Below are 23,052 nucleotides of genomic sequence, written 5' to 3'. Positions count from 1 at the left end.
AACGTCAACATAGCTGACATTTATCTACATGAAACAGCCTAGTTAATGCATTGTTCTAGATACGTTTGAATCCACAGACAGATCATTATTTTCATATTTACAGACAGATACCTGCTTTATGTTTTCTTTGCATTATACCAATAGTGACAACACTTCAGGCTGGTTTCCTGCACACAGATTAAGCCTAGTCCTAGACTAAAAAGGATGTTCAATGGAAATTCTCCATTAGTACAGAACTAGGCCTAATCTGTGATTTGAAAACTAGCCCATAATGTTTTGTTTTAATTGCAAACCCAGGGTACAGAAGCCAGTTCTATAGGGGACCCCATCCAGCAACACTGGAGCTATATGTCAGTTTTTGCCAAATATTTTATTATTACCACAGGTCATTTATAGATTAGGTTATATTGCCACCAAGAATGTGCAAAGCTGTCATCAAGGCAAAGGGTGGCTACTTTGAAGAATCTCAAATATAAAATATATTTTGTTTTGTTTAACAATTTTTGGTTACTACATGATTCCATATGTGTTATTTCATTGTTTTGATGTCTTCACTATTATTCTACAATGTAGAAAATAGTACAAATAAAGGAAAACCCTTAAATGAGTAGGTGTGTCCAAACTTTTGACTGGTACTGGATATATATATATATATATATATATATATATATATATATATATATATATAGGCCTATTATTCATTATTTTATGAAAGGCCAAAGTGTTTTTAAAATATTTTATTTTGTCATTGTTACATTGCACAATTTTATATTGTAATTAGCTAAAACATGTATTTTTCTAAGCATGTCTGCAATGCAATGCAGATGTCCTCCCTCATATTGTAGAGTAAACATATTGATCAAAAGATTAATAAACTAATTTCAAATGCAGATGTTATGTATTCTGCAAAACCCTTACATGTCCATTAGGCCTAGAGGATGGTTGGCACATAGAGATCTTAGGGCAGTGTTCCCCAACTAGCGGCCCACAGGACGAATTTGGCCCAAGGGGGATTTTATTTGGCCCCCCAAGTTTTCTGAGCAAAAAAAGTGTTTATTTTATTGTTAGACATAAAAGACTAAAAACACCAGCAAATCGGCTCCAAGTGATTTTAAATTTGGGAATCGGTTCCGAAGTATTCCCACACATAATATGTGATCATATACAAACGTAAGCAAGGTCTAAAATGATTATGTTTTAGTCCAATGTTATATATGCATGGGCTTCCTGCGGTCAATTTTGCAGTCTAGAAATGATTTGTAATTATGTTCTGGCCAAGTAAAAATTGTCCTGGAAATTAATTTAGTTGATGATCCATGTCCTAGGGTATGCATATGAAGACTAGAACATGGACCGGTCTTCCAAATGCATATTAAAACCTCTACGGGATTGGTGTCCCCACGTGGGACGGTTGAGCTAACATAGGCTAATGTGATTAGCATGAGGTTGTAAGTAACAAGAACATTTCCCAGGACATAGACATATCTGATATGGGCAGAAAGCTTAAAGTCTTGTTAATCTAACTGCACTGCCCAGTTAACAGTATCTATTACAGTGAAAGAATACCATGCTATTGTTTGAGGAGAGTGCACAGTTATGAACTTGAAAATGTATTAATAAACCAATTAGGCACATTTGGGCAGTCTTGATACAACATTTTGAACAGAAATGCAATGGTTCAATGAATCAGCCTAAAACTTTGCACATACACTGCTGCCATCTAATGGCCAAAAGCTCAATTGTGCATAACCTGGAAAAGTACATTATGGCCCTTCTCTCATCAAAGATGATGCAAAAACAAAAACAGTATTTTCTTCATATTATCTTTAACCAGATCTAATGTGTTATATTCTCTTACATTAGCTTCACATTTCCACAAACTTCAATTTTTTTCATTTCAAATGGCATCAAGAATGTGCATACCCTTGCTTCAGGTCCTTAGCTACATGCAGTTAGATTTGGGTATGTCATTTTTGGCAAAAAAAATGAAAAAAAGGGTCAGATCCTTAATTAAGGCTAAATTCATCATTATAATCTCCATAGTCCTCTCGTTAAATTGCTGAGATGGTTCCCAAAACCATTATTAACATTGCACTTGAAATGTTCATAATCTAATGAAAACCGAGATGACTGTGTTAAAATATCAACAGTAGACTATAGGCATATTTCAATCATATTGAAATACATTGCATTTTGAATTGACTTCTATTTTAAGTTTCTCATTTTAATGTCAGGTGCACAAGTAGACCACACTGAAATGTCTTTCTTTCTACTTGAAGGCTACTGTTTGTCACTTGTCTCAATAGATTCATTGATGTGTAGCCTAACGTGCACAATGATGTGCCAAATTGGTAATTTAGTGCATTTAGTAAGCATTAGAATAAGACACCTCAATATTTGTAGCTGTAGGTGGTAATATCTCTAGGAGCTAATCCATCGTAAGTATTGTGAAATAATTATAATGTTAAGGTAAGATCTGAATGGAGAACGCTGATCCGAGAGCAGTAGTCCCTTTCTTTCGATCATATCAGTAGGGTAACTTGGGGGAAACTGTTCTCCTTAAATTAAAACTTCTTAGGATCGGTGTCCCGTCAACAGGACAGTTGTAAATCATGCAGCATGTTATTTCAAGATCACAGAATTTAGAGAAACAATATATTTCAGTAAACTGAAATCTTAAATTTTTGTTAATATAACTGCACTATTCAATTTACAGTAGCTATTACTGTGAAAAAAATGCCATGTTATTGTTTGAAGAGAGCTCCTAACAACAAAACAGTTTTTCACTGCGATAGGTTTGATAAATTCACCTCTGAAGGTGAAATGTGTACTTACATTCTGAAATCTTGCTCTGATCTATCATCCAAAGAATCCCAGAGATAACATGAAGTGTCGTTTTGTGAGATAAAATGATTTTTCTTATCCTAAAAAGGTCCATATAGCATGCACAATCGATTTTGTATTTCTACTTGTTCAATTTGCAATGAAAGGAATCTGTGAAAATCTCACCCTAAACATTGTTTTAACGACTAAAATCACATTCGTATCTATTCCTCAGAGATCCTAGAAGGTACCATGACTTCACTATTTCATTAGGGATGTAGTATATCCTATAGGACACCATATTTGGTCAGAGAGCGACGCCTTCAAGGCACGCCGATTACTCGGGCGGCCATCACTTGAATGACTGTATCTTTGTCAAATAAGCACCAATCGGGGCCAAGCAAAGCTAGCTAGATAGTCAATGAGCTGGGCTTTATGGGAGTATCTGGACACCATGTATATGTTGTAAAATGTAGCTACTAACATTGTACAATCACATGCCTTTTCATTTTGGATAAAAATTACAAGGACTTTCAGAGTTATGAAGTTATGAAAACTGTTTGTTTTGCAAATTTTGAGCTTATGATATGGCTACTAATACTTGGAAAGCTAAATCAAAGTCCAAGTATACTGATTTGATGATATTCTTGCAGAAAAATGTAATATTAATGTGAATGTCTCCTTCACGATTTGTCCAAATGTACCTGGGGACTTCACACTAAAAGTCTTGAGGTTCAGTCACACTTCAAGTTATCCATCTGAAACGTTGCACATGCACTGCTGCCATCTTGTGGACACTAAGATGCCATCTTGTGGACACTTGTGGACAATTACAACCACTATTACTGTGACCTTTCTCTTGCATTTCAAAGATGGTGGTAAAAAAACACTGGTTGTTTTTTTCTTTGTATTTTCTTCCACCAGATCTATTGTGTTATATTCTCCTACATTCACATTTCCACAAACTTCAAAGTGTTTCCTTTCAAATGGTACCAAGAATACGCATATCCTTGCTTCAGGGCCTGAGCTACAGGCAGTTAGATTTGGGTATGTCTTTTAGGCGAAAATTGAAAAAAGGAGGCTAGAAAAAAAGCTACTTTTGGTAAGATTTAGATATGTGCATACTGGCTATCCTTGGGCAACAACATTTTGAAGGGAAAAAGTGGACAATTTATGTTGTTATTTGCGCCACTATAAGGGCAAAACGCCCCTGTCTATTGGGCAAAATGCCCCCTAAAGATTCGTGTGTTAAATCAATTTTAAACGTTTTATATGTTAAGGAAATATTTTAATCTGAGAGCAGCACTCCATTTATTTCGATCCTGTCAGCATTGACACATGGTCCAACAACGACCGTTTTCTCTGCCTAAATCGTTCGGTCCGTTGTAGGAAAGATCACGAAAATACTAAATTCCATATCGATATCGGGAAACCGGGCCCAGAACAGAACACAATACAATAATACGCCTGAAACACAAGACGGTGTTTGATTGGCTGTGGGGTGGCTAACTCCATTTTGGAAACAGCTGTTTGAGAAGTACCCTTCCCTCATTGTTTCCCCGAGGTTCCCAGAGAAACATCCCGCTTTCGGATACTTTTTTATCACTAATCCAGACCAACGTCCTTATAAGATTTACATTACGTGTTGCAGATGATCCCGGAAACTTAATTGGTGTTTGATCCGATTGTAACAAGTAGATAAGAAAGGCTTGCGAATCAAGGTTAGTAAATGTGTATTTTGGTTACAGTATAACACATTGTTGTGAAAATGATTGTAGCGGCACGACCTCGGCCGATGTGCTTTTAGACTAAGAGCAATTAGCCTACAATTCTTATGTTGATGCAGGCCGTGTGTTCGTCAAAGCGACAAGCATTTGGGGATTTGAGGGACGTTTTATTTGTTTCTTTGCTCATTGGAGTTCCTATATATAGCGGCTATATTATCTGACCCGAAAGTACTGTCGTCTGGTGAAATAGCCTATCAATGCCTATTATTGTCTCAGTATTCTGGGCGATTTATGTACTCGTCCAATATTTCAACATTCGATTCAGTTTTGCGTATTGCGCACCATAATCATGTAAACACATAAATAAGTTCAGCTTTCAGCACCGATAAAACTGATCCTGTAAAATGACAGATTCAAAAGAATGGGCGTTTTCACACTTGGCCCCTATCAGCCAATTTGTTTGAAGTCAGTGCAGTTCGAGTCATGTTTTGTGTGCAGTGTGAACATTCCAAAGGAACTTCGAAGAAAACGTGTGCTGTTTTGGGATATTGGTTAGCGACTGTCAACTTAGCGCCTGGATGCACAGAAATTCCGAAATATATGTGTCGTTTTGATACATTAATACATTCAGATTATTAGTTTGCACTATGTGTTCTATATGTTAAGCGAGCTTCATAAACTGTTTATGCGATTGTGGGGTTTGAATAGTGTGAGAAGACGACAACATATTTGGTGAGAGTCACAAAATAGCGTACAAAATAAAGGTAATTGCTATCTGGGATTCCTGGGACCCCATTGAAGTTGACAGTTTAAATGGTTAAGGTAAAGGAACCTAGGAAGAAACCTAGAGGAACCAGGCTCTGAGGGGTGGCCAGTCCTCTTCTGGCTGTGCGGGGTGGAGATTTAGTACATGGGCATTACGGCCAGATTGTTCTTCAAGATGTTCAAACTTTCATACATGGCCAGCAGGGTCAAATAATAAGCGCCATCTATTAGCTTCCAAAATGTAAGTAGGTATATCTAGCTGTCCAATAACACGTTCTGACGGAATGGCTTGTCCTGCATTGAGTGAATGTTGGAAAAAAAATATTGGTTCCTTTCTAAACATAGTGAATGCAAAGGGGACTCGGACCACAAAATGGTGAAGTAAACTGGGAAAAGAGTTGAGTCCTCTTTCAAAGGCAAGGGCAGCATCAATACAAAGAGAACAGCGTTTTTATTATTTTATTAATTATTTTTGTTTACCCCAAGAGTTCACTTTAAAGAGGATTGCTATTGGTGTTTTCACATAGTCCTCTTTAAAATAACCATTCACAACAAATACCCTCTGTTAAGATCATGATCATCACATTTGCATATGCAGTTTACAATTTGCCTTGACAGGGGGATTTCTGGTACAGCTGGGGGATTTCAGGTACAGCTGTATCTGGTTATCTGTATGAACACATGATTATCATTTGGGTGTGTTGGTGTAAATAGAGATGTTGCCTATTGACCCAGTAGTAGATGAAGGGAGGCCCCAGTGAACCTGGGGTGTATTAATTAGTGTGAACTGTAACCAAAAAAACAATTTCTTAGTGGACAAGTTCACTTGTCGTTTGGTTTCTAGTGGATACACCCTCTGCATGTTTCTGCTAGAAAAATATAGCCCTCTTGCTTTGGTCAATGTTCCCTCTTGGATCTGTAGGGATGCCATGTGTATTTGCAGGGTTTTGTTCCAAGGCCAGCAGCACAATCACTTGATAAACAAGACCATTAGCTGAATCAGATGATATGAACTTGGACAAAGGCCTGCACACACCTTTAAGACCAGGGGTGAAAAGCATGAGTCATTTTCTATCTTTCAGATGAAGTTAAGGCTTCATGGATCAACAATAATGCTAATGTACTGTAAGCCTGTACTGTGTATCTGCAGTAGCACCAGCAGAACCACTCTCTTCTTTCTTTTACAACTCCCACTTCAGCTAATGGATGTCATATCTGTGTGTATGTTGATAGCTGCCAAGGTAACTATAACATTATAAGCCTGAAAAAATTCAGATTGAATCCACTGTAGAGTAGGCCTACTCTGGGCGAGTGTAAAGTACTGTGTGTGTGTGTTTTGTTGGGTTGTTGTGTTGTTGTGTATGGTTGTTGTTTTGGGTGTGGTGGCCATCACTTTCTTCCCTCAGGAAGCACATTATTTTAGTCTCTGGTGTAAATCTGGTTACCTGGGTGATCCCACGCCAGGATAGGCTTATTTTTGGTGTCTCTGGTTGTTCTGGCAATTCTCACAGAAGAACCTAATTGGGAGGAAGGATGTTTTATGTATTTTTTACATTTGTGTCACAGTGTTTGAGAATATCATGATAAAAGTGGACATTTTAGACCCTTTTAGAGCTATACATGCAAGACCCTATGATCTGTGAACTGTACATGATACAGACGACATCTTGGTGTCATTATACTCCTTATCGTGTGCTCTCAAATATGGAGTATGTCCAGATTCTTAAATAACAATTTTTACATACATTTTTTCAACATTAAACATTCATATTACTATCGGAAAAGTACCTTTTTTAGACATATTGTTTGGAACAAAATACTCTTTAGACGTGTTACATTTCCATAGTGGGCTCTCAGGTACTATTAAAGATATTCTACGTATAAAATATGTCATACACCACCGGTCAAAAGTTTTAGAACACCTACTCATTCAAGGGTTTTTCTTTATTTTTTTACTATTTCCTACATTGTAGAATAATAGTCAAGACATCAAAACTATGAAAAAACACATATGGAATCATGTCGTAACCAAACAAGTGTTAAACAAATCTAAATATATTTGAGATTCTTCAAATATCCACCCTTTGCCTTGATGACAGCTTTGCACAGTTGGCATTCTCTCAACCAGCTTCACCTGAAATGCTTTTCCAACATTCTAGGAGTTCTCACATATGCTGAGCACTTCTTGGCTCCTTTTCCTTTCCACTTTGCGGTCCGACTCATCCCAAACTATCTCAATTTGGTTGGTCGGGGGATTGTGGAGGCCAGGTCATCTGATGCAGTACTCCATCACTCTCCTTCTTGGACAAATAGCCTTTACATAGCGTGGAGGTGTGTTGGGTCATTGTCCTGTTGAAAAACAAATGATAGTCCCACTAAGCCCAATCCAGTTGGGATGGCGTATTGCTGCAGAATGATGTGGTGTGCCTTGAATTCAAAATAAATCACAGACAGTGTCACCAGCAAAGCACCCACACCGTGTCTCACAAAGATGTGGTTGGCAACAAAAATCTTCAATTTGGACTCCAGAACAAAGGACAAATTTCAACCGGTCTAACGTCCATTGTTCTTGTTTCTTGGCCCAAGCAAGTCTCTTCTTCTTATTGGTGTCCTTTAGTAGTGGTTTCTTTGCAGCAATTCTACCATGAACGCCTGACTCACACAGTCTCCTCTGAACAGTTGATGTTGAGATGTGTCTGTTACTTGAACTCTGAAGCATTTCTTTGGTCTTTCCTTGCTCTGCATGGGTAACGCTGCTTCGAGGGTGGCTGTTGTTGATGTCTGCCTGGTTCGAGCCCAGGTAGGAGCGAGGAGAGGGACAGAATCTATACTGTTACACTGGCAATACTAAAGTGCCTATAATATAATAATAATATATATAAAGTGCCTATAAGAACATCCAATAGTCAAAGATATTTGAAATACAAATCGTATAGAGAGAAATAGTCCTATAATTCCTATAATAACTACAACCTAAAAGTTTTTACCTGGGAATATTGACGACTCATGTTAAAAGGAACCACCAGCTTTCATATGTTCTCATGTTCTGAGCAAGGAACTTAAACATTAGCTTTCTTACATGGCACATATTGCGCTTTTTCTTTCTTCTCCAACACTTTGTTTTTGCATTATTTAAACAAAATTGAACATGTTTCATTATTTATTTGAGGCTAAACTTATTTTTATTGCTGTATTATATTAAGTTAAAATAAGTGGTCATTCAGTATTGTTGTAATTGTCATTATTACAAATAAAAAATAAATACAAATCGGCCGATTTAATCGCCATCAGCTTTTTTTGGTCCTCCAATAATCGGTATTGGCGTTGAAAAATCATAATCGGTCGACCTCTAGTCACAACACAACCGATTGGCTCAAACGCATTAAGAAGGAAATAAATTCCACAAATTAACTTTTAACAAGGCCGACCTGTTAATTGAAATGCATTCCAGAAAGACTACCTCATGAAGCTGGTTGAGAGAATACCAAGAGTGTGGAAAGCAGTCATCAAGGCAAAGGGTGGCTATTTGAAGAATCTCAAATCTTATATATTTGGATTTAACACTTTATTTCTTTTGGTTTCTGCCTGATTCCATATATTATTTCGTAGTTTTGATGTCTTCACTACTATTCTACAATGTAGGAAATAGTAAAAATAAAGAAAAACCCTTGAATGAGTAGGTGTTCTAAAACTTTTGACCGGTAGTGTATGTCATTAACCAATCGCAGCCCTCCTTTTAGTAGCGTACATTCAGCAAATCACCAGCAGAGTTCTCTTTGAATCCATTTTCCCATTCACTGTGTTGGTGGTGCTCATAATTTATTTTACCTTCAAAATTACTAGTGAGCCCTCTCTGAAAATTTGATGGACTTGTAGAGCATATGCTCTGTAGTTAGACCAGACTGGAGGACCATTGGTTGTGTGTCTGTTTTTAGCTCCTTCACTTTCTCATGACCAAATGACTGGCAGGAAGATAAATGTATTTTACTGCACAAAGACATCATAGATACGCGTACACACACCTCGTCTGTAGACCAGACTTAAGATTTGTCCGAATGTGCTTGTTTGCTGCTTAAATCTCTAACTTAATCGTGGCATTACTTTAGTTAAGTTGAGTCATGATTTTCATATTACACATCACTTTGTGTTTTCAAACTTTCTCAGGAAGTCTAGATGCTAATTGGTTTAGCAAAATAACTAGGTAGGCTTAGTCATTAAGAACATGTAAAGGGTTGGTTAGTTAGTGCTAAGCGGGTATGATTGAGGCCCTCTTAGAATAATGCTAATGATTGACTTTAAAAACTCATTAACATGACTGGGTAACCTGAGTAAATAACTAGCAACTAAGATTACATTTCTCAATAATCTTCATGTACTACATTTAGTAGTTATTATAGTGAAGAGGTGGTTTGATTACTTCTAACAAACCATAATGGTGACCCAAGTTTGCTGTTTCAAGACTTGCTGCTTACGGGGAATGTTGTGCCTTCACTTCCACCCTCCTCATTCTTTACAAAGCATATTGAATCACTAGACATCCACATCCTGGTAGATTTGTTGGAGAGGACAAGGCTGCGGCTGCGAGACCTGGTGCAGCTGTGGATATGTTTTAGCCCCGGTAAGTGATTGAGATGTGTTCAGTTTGGTTGGGGAGGACCTTTACGGTAACAGGTGTTGAAAAAAAGCTGCAACCTACTAGTTGTTTTGTGTAGATACCAGTTCAGTCGCTATACACATACATGCATAACAGGGTGTTTTCCAGTATGATCCAATAACAGATTGCCTTATTTGGCCACAACCACAATAATAAACATGCATTCTTTCCTCTCTTCCCTCCCCTTGTTTATTCTAAGAAGTAAAGCATGCTGGTCCTGTTCAGTCCCATCCTCTTTTTACTTTGAAGTCTGACGGGGTGGTTTGGATAAGCTAGTCCATAAACAACTCTAGCAGAGTTGTATGTTAAATATGGGAGCAGAAATCTACTTAGTCTGTCACCATGATCCCTTTCTACCACCGTGATAGTGAACAGAGCTAAAGGGACGTCTAAATATTCCCACTCTCTTGACTCCTTCTCAGAGTTATCTGCTTGTCTCGTCTTTGCAATGTCGCCTGTGTTCGGTTTCCCCTCCAAAAAACATCTTAAGGCTAACATGCTGACCAGACAATTTGATTTTGCCCACCCACACCGGATGCGATCAGGACATTCGGGTTGAAATATCAAAACCAAATCTGAACCATTTATATTAATTTGGGGACGGGTCGAAAAGCATTAAGCATGTATGGCAATTTAGCTAGCTAGCTTGCTGTCGCTAGCTCATTTGTCCTGGGATATAAACATTGGATTGTTATTTTACCTAAAATTCACAAGGTCCTCTACTCCGACAATTAATCCACAGATAAAACGGCTTCCAGTCGTCTCTCCTTCCTTCAGGCTTCTTCATATTTTGGACTTTATATGGCGGTTGGCCACCAACTTTCGGTGCGTTACCACAACCGACTGGAGTGTGGACCTCAGTTTTTTTAAAACCTTTATTTAACTAGGCAAGTCAGTTAAGAAGAATTTCTTATTTTCAATGACTGCCTACACCGGCCAAACCCGAATGACGCGGGGCCAATTGTGCGCCGCCCTACTTACTGGACTCCCAATCACGGACGGTTATGATACAGCCTGGATTCAAACCAGGGTGTCTGTAGTGAAGTCTCTAGCACTAAGATGCAGTGCCTTAGACCGCTGCGCCATTCAGGAACCTCAGTTCATCTCTCAATTACCCACGTGTGTATGTGCTACTAACAACCAATGAGGAGATGGGAGAGGCCGGACTTTCAGCGCGTTGAGCGTCACAAATAGAAGCTATTTTAGTGCCTGGCCATGCAGACGCTCGTGAGCAGTGTGGTGCAATGATTAAATAATATGTATGTGTGCATTTTATTCGGCAATGTGAGTGGTGTGGTCAGCATGTAAGTTGACCTTTAGAACCTTTTGTAGGAGCATCATTAAATCTCAGAGCTGTTTCCCAAAATCATCGGTATTAAAGGGAAATGTCAGTGTTTCAACTTCATATTCATCATCTCCAGCATCACCCCGACATCAACATATGTGAAAATGGAGCGTTCCTATGTTTTGTAGTAAAAAAGATAGACGATAAGTGTTTCCAATGACATCGGTGTGCATCCTGTAATTTTAACCAATTATGAGTAGGTATCGCCTGTTAATTGCATACTAATTGCACTACAAAATATAGATGTGCCATTTTCACATACAGTATGTTGATATTCAGGTAGTGATGGAAATAATGAATATGAAGTTGACCATTTTTGAAATTCCCCTTTATCGTTTCACTTGAAAATACTCGTTATCTTACGCCTTCCTCAGTCCACTCATAGAACAGCTGTGCGTCATTAGATGCTTATTTGCCCCCCCCCCTCCCCCGCTTCACTTCATACACAGAAAATCTCTGCTAAACATAGAATCACATTTAGCCTTCTCTCTGTGACCTCTGATAACTTTAGAACGAAGTTGACTACAAACACACAGTTGCCAATGTCTTTGCAATTTATACAAACAAGCGGCATTTAAAGAGAAGCTTCAAATGAAATCCGATATGACTGCATTAAAATAAACGGTATTGGCCTTTTTCAATCATATTGAAATATATTTCATGTTCAATCACTATTTTGCTACTTGTAGGCTACTGTGTAATTTGTCTCTATATTTTGCATGATGTGTGTAGCCTAACGTGCGCAATGATGTGCCAAATCGGTGATTTTCTGCATTTTTATTGAGTAAGCATTAGAATAAGCCACCTCAATATTTGCAGCCGAAGGTGGCAATATCTCTCTAGGAGCTGATCCGTCATTAGTATTGTGAAATAATTATAATGTTAAGGTAAGTTTTGAATAGAGGAAGCTGATCAGAGAGCAGCACTCCTTTTTTTCTTTCTGTCCTATCAGTAAGGTAACTTAAGGGAAATGTCTGTTTTCTGACAGAAAAAAAATTGCACATTAATATAGTTTGACATTGTTTTTGTCCAAATCATCTAAGTAACATTGAGTTACACAATCAACAGATATTTTAGGATGATTTGGACAAAAACAATCTGTTGATTGTGTAACTCAATGTTACTTAGATGATTTGGACATGATTTGGAAAATGCTAATATAGGTACCATTTGACTTGTGTTGATTGCCCTGGGGGCATTTTGCCCCACTGAACAATGTTTTTTTTTATATATATATAGATTATATTTTTTCTCTGACCATGTGGATTATTTATCTTTAAGCTCCCATACTGATATCTCTCTCTCTCTATATATATATATGAGATATATATATATATATAGAGAGAGAGAGATCTATATCAGTATGGGAGCTTAAAGATAAATAATCCACATGGTCAGAGAAAAAAATGTATATATATAAAAATGTTTATGGATATAATTTATTAGAATATATATATATGCACCTATGGCAAAATATTTTATAAATGTACCTCAAAATCGTTTTGTTTGAGTGACTTAAAAAGTGGAGATGAGACGTTTTTAGTTGAACAAGACTAGTGAAAAATAATTGGTAACAAAGTGGTTTCTGTTGTTGAAGGGAAGATGCGTCATTAAAACACTCCTAAATTGTTGTCGTGGAAACCTGGGCTCTGCTTGACACGTATACATGTGCATTCAATTTAAAGTAACAAACGGGGATTATTGGTAAATGTTCGTAAAAAAAAAACATGTCATCCTCAACTTTACTCTTGCACATGTTCAGCATTGTTAGGTAGGCCATATCATATTTCATTTGGCGGAAACAGATCTGTGTTTGTTTAGCTGGCTTAGAAAGATAGCACGATGACATTTACTCTAAAGAAAAGCAGCACAAATTGTACTTTCTGTCAAGGTTGTTTTAGTCACTGTTGTTTTAGGAACATTTCTTCAGGAGAACTTCAGAGATTTTTTCTATTTCATATCAGAAACATTCTTCTCCAGTGAGTTTCTGGCCGCATCCAAAATGGCACCCTAATTCCCATATAGTGCACTACTTTTGACCAGAGCCTTTGTGCCTCACATTATGGGTGTCCTGACTCGTTAGCTTTTTCCTATAAACTCATTCTGCAACAGAAAAGAGGAGAGTGTAAGTGATTGTGCCTTTTGCTTATCCTCCCAGTCTGTCTCAAAAGTACATTAAAAATGTTTTAATCCCCATTAAACATTTTGATTTACGATGGTAAATCGATGGTGATTTAGCAGCATGGGGGGAGACCAGTTCCAATATGAATGCAGCTTTTCTATGACGTCCAGAGATGAGTGAGTTCTTTGGACTGTTAACATCAGCAGTTTTCTTCTAAAGCTGTTAACACCTGCTTCTGACTCAGCCTCAGCTGTGATTTGTGGCTGTCCTCCACACGCACACACGGACTGGGGAAGCCCCTTGCTCTATAGGTCTGGGCAGGCCATGTTGCTACAGTACACGTATAGAGCTCGCCAGCGTGTAGTCCTAAAAAAACCGAAGTAAAGTTAGTATTTTCTATCTCTGGTTCGTTGGCTATTCCTGTGGGGGAAATTAATGGGGAAAATAATAGTGTTTTGGGATATACGCCGAAAATAGGGTCTGAGGTTAACACAGGCTTAGAAGATCTTGTATGTTTTGTTCTATGAGATAGTCAGTTAACATGAACTTTTTATGAATTATGAAGCCTTTATGTGCTCAAGCTATTTACTAATTAGTCGCTAACGGCCAGAGATGGATGGATGGAACTACAACATTAGTCGCATATTTTTTCACGTTACAACGCGGACCACGCAAACTAGTCTACGCTCCACTAGTCTGACAAAAAGCTAGTTAGTTTAGTTAGCTTTCTGCTTACCAGCTTGAACGAAAACGCAAGGATAGTATGTTGATTTACTCCAGGCTGCAACCATATCTCTTCAGAGGGAAGGTGCTCGTTTTATCGCTTCCTGAACAATGTTGTCCAGAGGAGACATTGAGGCCGTCTGATAAGGCAAGCGAAGCCTGTTAGCTAGACGTGAAAGGCATGCAACCAGAATTATAGTTTTATTGTTTAAATGTTAGCACATCGTTAGCGTTTTAATTGTTTAGCTGACGTTAGCCGATAAAGATTATTTTATAGAACACAACTTATAAGATCTCCTCAGCCTGTGTTTACCACAGGCTTTATTTTAGTCATTTAACCAAAACACCCATAAATTTCCCCATAGGCTTTGGACACTGAGCCAGGGTGGAGTTAGCCTCGGTTAGTGCCTACAAAAAGTGGAGCAGGGTTATAGGGTAATCTACACACGTATCCCTCTAATGTATTCTGGAGAAGATAATAGAAAAGCTTATTTAATTGTACAGCTCCTTTCTCCTCTCTATTTCCACTCATGGAGGACATTCATTCACCAGAGGTACTATACACTTTCTGCTTTTGTGCTGCTTTGCCCTCAAGATGGAAGTCACTTTATTCCATTGTGGTCATGTGGTGTGGTTGCATTGTGAGAAGACCAACAATTATGCATCTCCACGGGCCCTACATTGTTATAATGCATTAAGCCCGTGGTCCACAGGCACTGATATTGACCTAGCTTTCGGTAGCCTGTAACACACTGAACTAGGCCAACATAGAGAACAGAATGGCCTACTGTAAAGAATGTATTGTGAGACTATTTTATTCTTATTCATGACCTTAACTTTGCCTTCTGGTTTTGGGCATCAAGGAGGATTCTGAAATGCCTTGAAGAACCTATGAAGCAAGATGAATAATAAACTTTGTGTTAGTTTGACGTCCTCAGGATCATTGGCCTACTAGGATTTTAAAAGATTCAAAAGGCTGTTTAGATGTTAATTAATGTATGAGTTTCCAGGTAGTCAAAATTCCAGAACGCGAGTGGATGTCAGGCCTGCCATTGGTGTGTTACAGTAGATGAGGTTGATTTTTATTCAGTGGGCCTGGGAGCAGCAAGTTTTTCAGGGAAGCTGTGTTAGTTGATTAGGCGCCTTGAGAATATGTGGAAGTTATGAAGGACTTCCTGAGATGTGGTGAGTCATGTGAAGGACGACGGGTGAAGCCCCAGTGATGTCATCCTCCAGCTGAAGGTCCTAAAGCAGAATGGTTGTGTTGTTTGAAACAGTCCCTTTGAAACAGTAAATTACCAGCGGAACTTGTCCAATAAGATCAAAGATTTTGTTTACTGTTGCAAAATGTTTTGCTACAGCGTGCGCTGCTGAACACAAACTCCTTTTCTCCTTTTCACTGTTACTCCCTCAGAGCACTGCTCAGCTCACCCCACCACTTATTGCCAACACACAATGATCCAAATGATCGTTCATTTGATATTGCCAATCAACATGGTTTCTTCAGCATCAAAAGAGGGAGAAAACAGATTGCATTAAGTAGTGTATTATCCCTTAATGATAGGCTAGGTCTGTAGCTATGGGAACGATTTGGCTAGATTTACATAGGGATTTACATAGTGCGCCACAGGGAGCAATGAGGGCAACTGCTGTTGTGAGGTTCTGAAAAAGCCCTTAGTTACTCTTCTAAATTAAACTTGGCAAAGATGTTGGAGCCTAAGCCTCCCTGTGTCAGTCAGGGAATTTGTTACTTCACAAACGCAAACTGCTGCAAGTTCTCCCTCAACTCACACCAGGCTATCTTTCTGATTTAACTTTTATACTTCTCACTACTAACAGGGGAAATGAAGTACTCGCACCAAAGTCCGGCGGCCTCATAAAAAGAGGAAGGATATACAGAGCACATACTCGCCACCAGTTTTCAATAGACACTGTTTTATTGATTTTATTTATTTAAGAAATGGAAGCGCTGTGTAGAACAACAATGCTAACCCTGTTGCTGGAGGAAATACTACAACTCAGTGTTGTGGAATGGGCTGGTAGTCAACACAGGCAGGCAGTAGCTGCTGACGGAATGAGAACGGCCAGCACCCAGACTCCCAGTGTCTCGGTGAAGCCCTGGCTCCGAGGAGGGGAAGGAGAGAGCCTCGATGGACTGCTGTCTGCTTTACACACACTGAGTTTGGAGTTCTAAAACTGGAGTTTGTGGTGCAGTGGTTAAGGGCGCTGTACTGCAGCGCCAGCTGTGCCACCAGAGACTCGGTTCGCGCCCAGGCTCTGTCGTAACCGGCCGCAACCCAGGATGACCCGGGAGGTCATCACGCACCAGCGACTCCTGTGGCGGGCCGGGCGCAGTGCACAGTGTTTCCTCCGACACATTGGTGCGGCTGGCTTCCGGGTTGGATGCGCGCTGTGTTAAGAAGCAGTGTGGCTTGGTTGGTTTGTGTATCGGAGGACACATGACTTTCAACCTTCGTCTCTCCCGAGCCCGTACGGGAGTTGTAGCAATGAGGCAAGATAGTAGCTACTAAAAACAATTGGATACCATGAAAAAGGGGTAAAATTCAAAACATTTTATTTTTTATTTTTAATAAAACATGTTTGTTTACTTCAAATTATTTTTGGTAACTTGTAGAACTTTTTCTGTCTGAAAAGTCTGAATGAATGTGGCATATGGTTTGATTATAAAGGCTTTTTGGTGTTTGGCTGGACTTGGCATTCCTGTTTTAACAGGAATATTAGGGAAGTTGAGTGTCCTACTCAGCTGGTTGCACATGGTTTCCTATGGTTTCTCATCCCAATATCAGCAAAGCATACCCTTTGTTCTGCTATTTAAAAGTGAAGGGCTCTTGTTTTGATCATTGTTATAGTCTAGCTAACATGTTTAGCCTATAATAATTACACTGTAAAAAATTTTCTCCATTACTCTAGCTTAAATATAATGAACAGATCCCCAAAGCAACCAGGCAGGAGCTAAGAATAGTCACAGAAGATTAGCTTGTTGCTATGAGAGAGTTGGATTAAGTCATGTGTAGCCTAGGCCTTCTCCCCTCTACTCAATAAATGCAGTGAAATAGTTGCCGGACTTCAAATTGGGCAGGAGACTGCCCTAATGGGGTTTAGAAGACAGCAAGGCGGCTTTTCTTTGTGCAGGTTATTGCAGGTAATGTAGAGTTTATTACAGTGATCAGGCTTAAAAGGCTCCGGTGTGATTGGACCAGCATCTCTCCCTAATGGCCAGTGAAAGCACTATGGACATTCTGCTGACTCATATCCATTCGGTTCCCTGGCTGATCTCACAGGCTAAAATAACATCTGCTAAATATGTGTATGTGACCAATACAATGTCATTTAATTTGTTGATGATTATTGGTGCATGTGTGTGGTGGTGGTCCTATTACATCATGTTGTCTTGTCAGTGATGTTCATATACTGTAAACAAAGCCTTTTATTCAATCAAGAGCCTTCTCTCGCTCCAGCCTGGTTTCAAAGACGTAGCATAGTAAACGTAAACCCAGGACACTCAGACTGTATGTTACGTTTGGTAAGGGAAAGGGGGAGTACCTAGTCAGTTGTACAACTGAATGCCTTCAACTGAAATGTGTCTTGCGTTTAACCGAACCCCTTTGAATCAGAGTGGTGCAGGGGGCTGCCTTGATCGACATTCACGGCGCCCGGGGAACAGTGGGTTAACTGCCTTGCTCAGGTGCAGAATGACAGATTTTGGCCTTGTCAGCTCGGGGATCCGACTAAGGTTACTTAAGGCCAAAACGAAAGTACGGTTGGTTGGCCGTATAACGCCAACATCTAGCAACCCAAACATTGCGTGTTCAAATCTCGTCACAACTTTAGCATTTTGTCTAATTAGCAACTTTGCAACAACTTCATCTTACTTTTTTAGTTACGTCGCAACTACTTAGCGTGTTAGCTAACTCTTCCCGTAACCTTAACCCTTTTACCTAACTCCTAATCTTAACCCCTAACCCAGCTAATGATCGCCACCTAGCTAACAGCTTTAGCCACAACAAATCGGAATTCGTAACATATTATACATTTAGCAAGTTTTGTAACATATTGTACAAATTGCAATTCGTAACAAATACCATACGAAATGAACATCCACAAATTAATATATGCCATGCAAAATGTAACGTATACCAATTAGTCTCTCGGCTTTACGTTTACTATGTTACATCTACCCCTGATTTCAGGTTGCTCTCTCCCCCTCTCACAAATTCAACTAGTGATGTATTGTAAATGGAGCCAATGAAAGCTCCGCCTCTTGTTCCGAGAATCATAGCTTCCTCAGATTCACAGAACATTGTAAACACACATTAGTGTCTTGCAGTAGAGCGAGCACTGAGCTAAACTAACAGATCACACTGACTGGTACTGCACTCTACAGTAGTCGTTTCCCGTAGAGAGTTAAGGTGTTTTGTCTGGGCTGAAAGCACACATTTGACCTCTGGTAATGTTAAAAGCTGCAGCTGGGTACAGTTTCCTCTCCTCCCCTGCTCTGCCCTTTCAGGACATAAAGAGAGCCCTTAAGGCTAATGTATTGAGTTACCATTGTGACTTTCAAACTGTGGCACTGGGAAAACAAACTGTTAAGCCATAGACTACAGTGAAAGTGAAGTGGCGAACTGAGGTAGAACTTGGTTACAGTAACAAACTGTTTGCCTCAAGCAGACAGTGCCATGCATTATAATAACACGTCTATGTATACTCTATGTAGATTAGGCACACAAACACATACACACAGTAGTTTCAATGAGATGCTGCAGCCTTAAGCCTCCACAGCAGCATGGAACAGAGCAGAGTAAATGTGCTAAAGGGCAGAACATCAGAACATCCCTCCATGGAAACCAGCTTGTTAATGATCAAGTGTGTGTGTGTGTGTGTGAGGCTGAAAAGCAGCATGTGTGGGTAAGTCCTCATGAGACCACAAAAATGGCAATTAGATAAGGTCCCAAACGCTGTTGCGAGGCAGACAACAACGGAACATCTTTCACCGAGAAAGTGCTGCATTAGCAAGTTTTCTAATGTTGATCTAAGGTACATTTTAAACACAATTTCTGTCTGCAGAGAAAATAGATTAGAGGAGGTATTTAGTTTTATTTTTGGATGTTTCTTTGTGAGAAGCATGGTCATGGTACTAGCTGATGGGTGGATGATGAGTGCTCTGGATTAGCCCAGGGAAGCCCTACACTCAGTGACATTTCCTGGGGTGCTGTCCTCTCCTGGAGGGGAGGACGGATAAAACCTTTCAGACCATGACAATTTGACTAATAAGGTCACCGGTCCACCCATTAGAGTGTTGACTTGAATGCAAATGTCTTTTCTAGTAATCTAATTCTATTCGTCTCTCTCTCCCCTGCAGCTCATTCCTCTTTTTTCAAGCAGCAGAGACACAGCTGCCCTTGCCCCATACCGACGGACACTGGGTAATTATAATATTTATAATATCTGTAGAGAGGAAGCCGTTCTGAATGAGGTCCTCTGAGTGATACTAAAGGAATGTGAGTGAAGTGTTTGACAACCACCCGACCCAGGGTTACTGTGTCACTGCTAAAATGGAAGGAGAGAATGCTGTTGCTGCCAACTTAGTTTTTCTCCAGGAATTCTTCAGGGTTCAATGTTTTGTTGAATCCGTTGACACGTTGTTGTTGTTTTTTGGCAGGCAAAGTTGCTTATTTGTGGCGACCCGACCTTGACTATCAAACTATGTAGAACTTTGTTATGCTCGAGATTGACATTCAGTTCTCTTATCAACTCTTTGTAATGCTGTTTTGAGTGCCACTACGAGGCTCTTGACCATAGGCCAACCATGGCTGATTCTTAATGGTGGTTGGAGGAGGAGGGAAGTGTGGGAGTAGGATAGGTCCACTCGTTCGGCTGCCTGTAATTGTCCGACACACCGGGCCAACAAATTCATAGCTTGGCGTCCACATTTTTTTTGCTACATGTCACAGTTGTTTCAAACAATGGTGAGTGCAGCGTTCAGTCTGGTTTAACCAGCTCATGGATTCAGTCTGGTTTAACCAGCTCATGGATTCAGTCTGGTTTAACCAGCTCATGGATTCAGTCTGGTTTAACCAGCTCATGGATTCAGTCTGGTTTAACCAGCTCATGGATTCAGTCTGGTTTAACCAGCTCATGGATTCAGTCTGGTTTAACCAGCTCATGGATTCAGTCTGGTTTAACCAGCTCATGGATTCAGTCTGGTTTAACCAGCTCATGGATTCAGTCTGGTTTAACCAGCTCATGGATTCAGTCTGGTTTAACCAGCTCATGGATTCAGTCTGGTTTAACCAGCTCATGGATTCAGTCTGGTTTAACCAGCTCATGGATTCAGTCTGGTTTAACCAGCTCATGGATTCAGTCTCCATCTCTTTTCCAGAGGAAAGGCCCCTCCTCTGAAAAGTAGATGATTGTCTTTTCTTTCTAGAGCAGCTTATTCTCTCCTCCACCCTCCTTTTCTCCTAGGAACCACCAGTTGTACAGTGTTGTAGTCCCTGGCAGGATCCATGACCCAATTTAATATGGCCTAAGAAGAAAAAGACTGAGCAGGGAGGAATCGATAGCTAATGTGAGCTGAGCTCATTATTTTCTTTATTTTTTTCTCTCCCCCGGCCGGCCACCGCCCTTTTGAATGGCTTTATAAGCACAGTCAGACACTTTGGTTTATATTGATCACTTCTTGTGTTTTTACTTCAATAAAAGCTCCTTATTTCCTATAAAGAGGAACTTCCTGCAAGCTTGCATTGTTTGTGTGGGTAGTTTTTAGACGGCCGAAGTGAGTGCTGGGCTTGAAGGTTTGAGTCCCAGATCAGCGCTTCTGTTCTTTTGTTTTTGTAATTAGGTTGGTGAGTTAACACTGACACCAGCTCCATTAGCCCCTGTGCAGAAATACAAATGGCAATAATGAACTCCTTCACTGTTGCTACAGAATGGCACAGACCTGTATGGCTCAACATTGACAGAGTCATACCCCTCAGACTAGTGTGTCAACCAGAACCAAACGGTTTATTTTACGTTTTTACACAGTTCCAGCTGCTATGGTGGATGCATAACCAGGCTACTACTGTGTTTGGCAGGGTAGTAGGACTTTGAAAAGCCCAAGTGTGTATTGATGTCCTTTTGCATCATCTGTGTTCTCTCTCTCATTCCCACTTTCTCTATCCCTCTCTCTGCAGGTGTAATGAGGTTTCTGGTCATGGACAGATGATGGATGTGGAGACAACAACGTCGTACTCTGACTTCATCAATTGTGATCGTACAGGCCGCAGGAACGCAGTACCTGACATCCAGGGACAGGGGGCAGCAGCCAGCACCAGTGAATTAACCAAAGGCATGGAAGGGATGGACCTGAAGGCTGCAGGTGAGCATATATGCTATATAACCAGGAGGTGTCTTTATGGTTTATGATTTTCTTAGGATCCCCGTTAGCCGACGCCAATGGCGACAGCTAGTCTTCCTGGGGTCCAACATATAATGAAAAATACATTAGACAAAATTACTTTACAATTGACATACCTGTAAAACATGGATATAGATATTAGACTTATACAGAGCATTCGGAAAGTATTCAGACCTCTTCCCCTTTTCCACATTTTGTTACGTTACAGCCTTATTCTAAAATTGCAATACCCCATAATGACAACAGTTTTTTTGAAATTTTTTCACATTTATTACCATTTTTTTTAAACGATACCTTATTTGCTGTTCACTTGTGCCGTATGAAACAGTTTATGTGGAAAAATATCCTTTGTGGTTCCTGTGTTTTTTAATGGACCATGTTTCCTCTTGTCTTTCAGAAGGAGAGACTGGTGCATCACCAGCCCCTGAGGGTGAAGGGTCAACCAGCCAAGAGGCCCAGGGAGTCAAGGGCCCATCGTAAACCACCTCACAGGAGAGGAGAGAGGGACACAGACAGGAAGGGACAGCAGGAGACATGGAGAGAGGGGATCTACTGGTTGTCCTGCCTGCCTGAATCCTACTCCTCAACAGCGATGACATAATCTCTCACTGTGTAGCTCTGATGGAGCTTTGCTGGTCCAGTTGCATGATACTTCTTCTCCTTTATCAATTGGCATTGTGGGAAATGGAGTTGACAGAACTTGACAGTTGACAAGTAGGACTACATCTGATCCTGGCCTATAGTTGCTGCTGGAATACAGTGGTAAAGGAAATGTTCTCATATGACTATGAGAAAGCACAGAACTTTGGACCGAACTCCCATCAAGAAGAAGAGCTATACAGAATCTATAATCATTTGTTACTCCTTTTGTTATGTGTATGTTTGTGGCCCAGTTAAAAATGTTCCTTAGTTTACCCTTTCTTTTACAAGGACACATGAAGTTGCAATTACAATGTACTGTAATGGAGGTCATATTTATTTCAAATGGTTCTCTGATATCTTTGTAATTGGAATTTCTTTGTGCAATAAAATGTGTAGTAAGTGCTAGGCTATATGGAATTGTTTTAACAAAAAACTTTTTTTTTTGTCTTTACTGCTATTAGCCCATACAAACTAATTGAATTGCAGATTCACTACAAGGAACAACAGAACAAACTTCCTTTAGATTTTTTGGGGGGGACTGAAGTGCCTATCCTATAACTGAGAGAGATTAAATATATTTTTTTAAATACAATTTTTACATTGTATTCAACCCCTTATTTTGGGCACTAAACAGTCTCCATTTATACTTCCATTCATTTTTTTTCAACTGGTACTTAGGGACCTGAAGACAAGTCTTGTGTGCATCCTAGAACAAAACAACCAACATGTTCGTGAGAGTCTCACCTTTTCACAGAGGGGTCATATTGGTGTGTAGCCCAAACTGTTCGGACGCTACAGACAGAAGTTGGCAGATCAGCTGTACTGAATTCA

At 39.8% G+C, this 23,052-nt stretch overlaps 1 protein-coding gene across 1 annotated transcript; it reads left to right on the top strand.

The window, feature by feature from the left end:
- Positions 1 to 4,324: 4,324 nt before the first annotated feature.
- On the top strand, positions 4,325 to 22,626 carry LOC124046037 (cAMP-dependent protein kinase inhibitor gamma-like). Its single transcript, XM_046365981.1, has 4 exons — positions 4,325 to 4,544; positions 19,540 to 19,603; positions 21,356 to 21,540; positions 21,977 to 22,626. Exons 3-4 carry the CDS (start codon positions 21,384 to 21,386, stop codon positions 22,057 to 22,059), a joined length of 240 nt encoding a protein of 79 aa, XP_046221937.1. The 5' UTR covers positions 4,325 to 4,544; positions 19,540 to 19,603; positions 21,356 to 21,383; the 3' UTR covers positions 22,060 to 22,626.
- Positions 22,627 to 23,052: the final 426 nt, after the last annotated feature.

The sequence above is a fragment of the Oncorhynchus gorbuscha genome, linkage group LG10 (assembly GCF_021184085.1).
Source record: "Oncorhynchus gorbuscha isolate QuinsamMale2020 ecotype Even-year linkage group LG10, OgorEven_v1.0, whole genome shotgun sequence".
NCBI lineage: Eukaryota > Metazoa > Chordata > Actinopteri > Salmoniformes > Salmonidae > Oncorhynchus > Oncorhynchus gorbuscha.
This window is presented reverse-complemented; position numbering and strand designations above follow the sequence as displayed.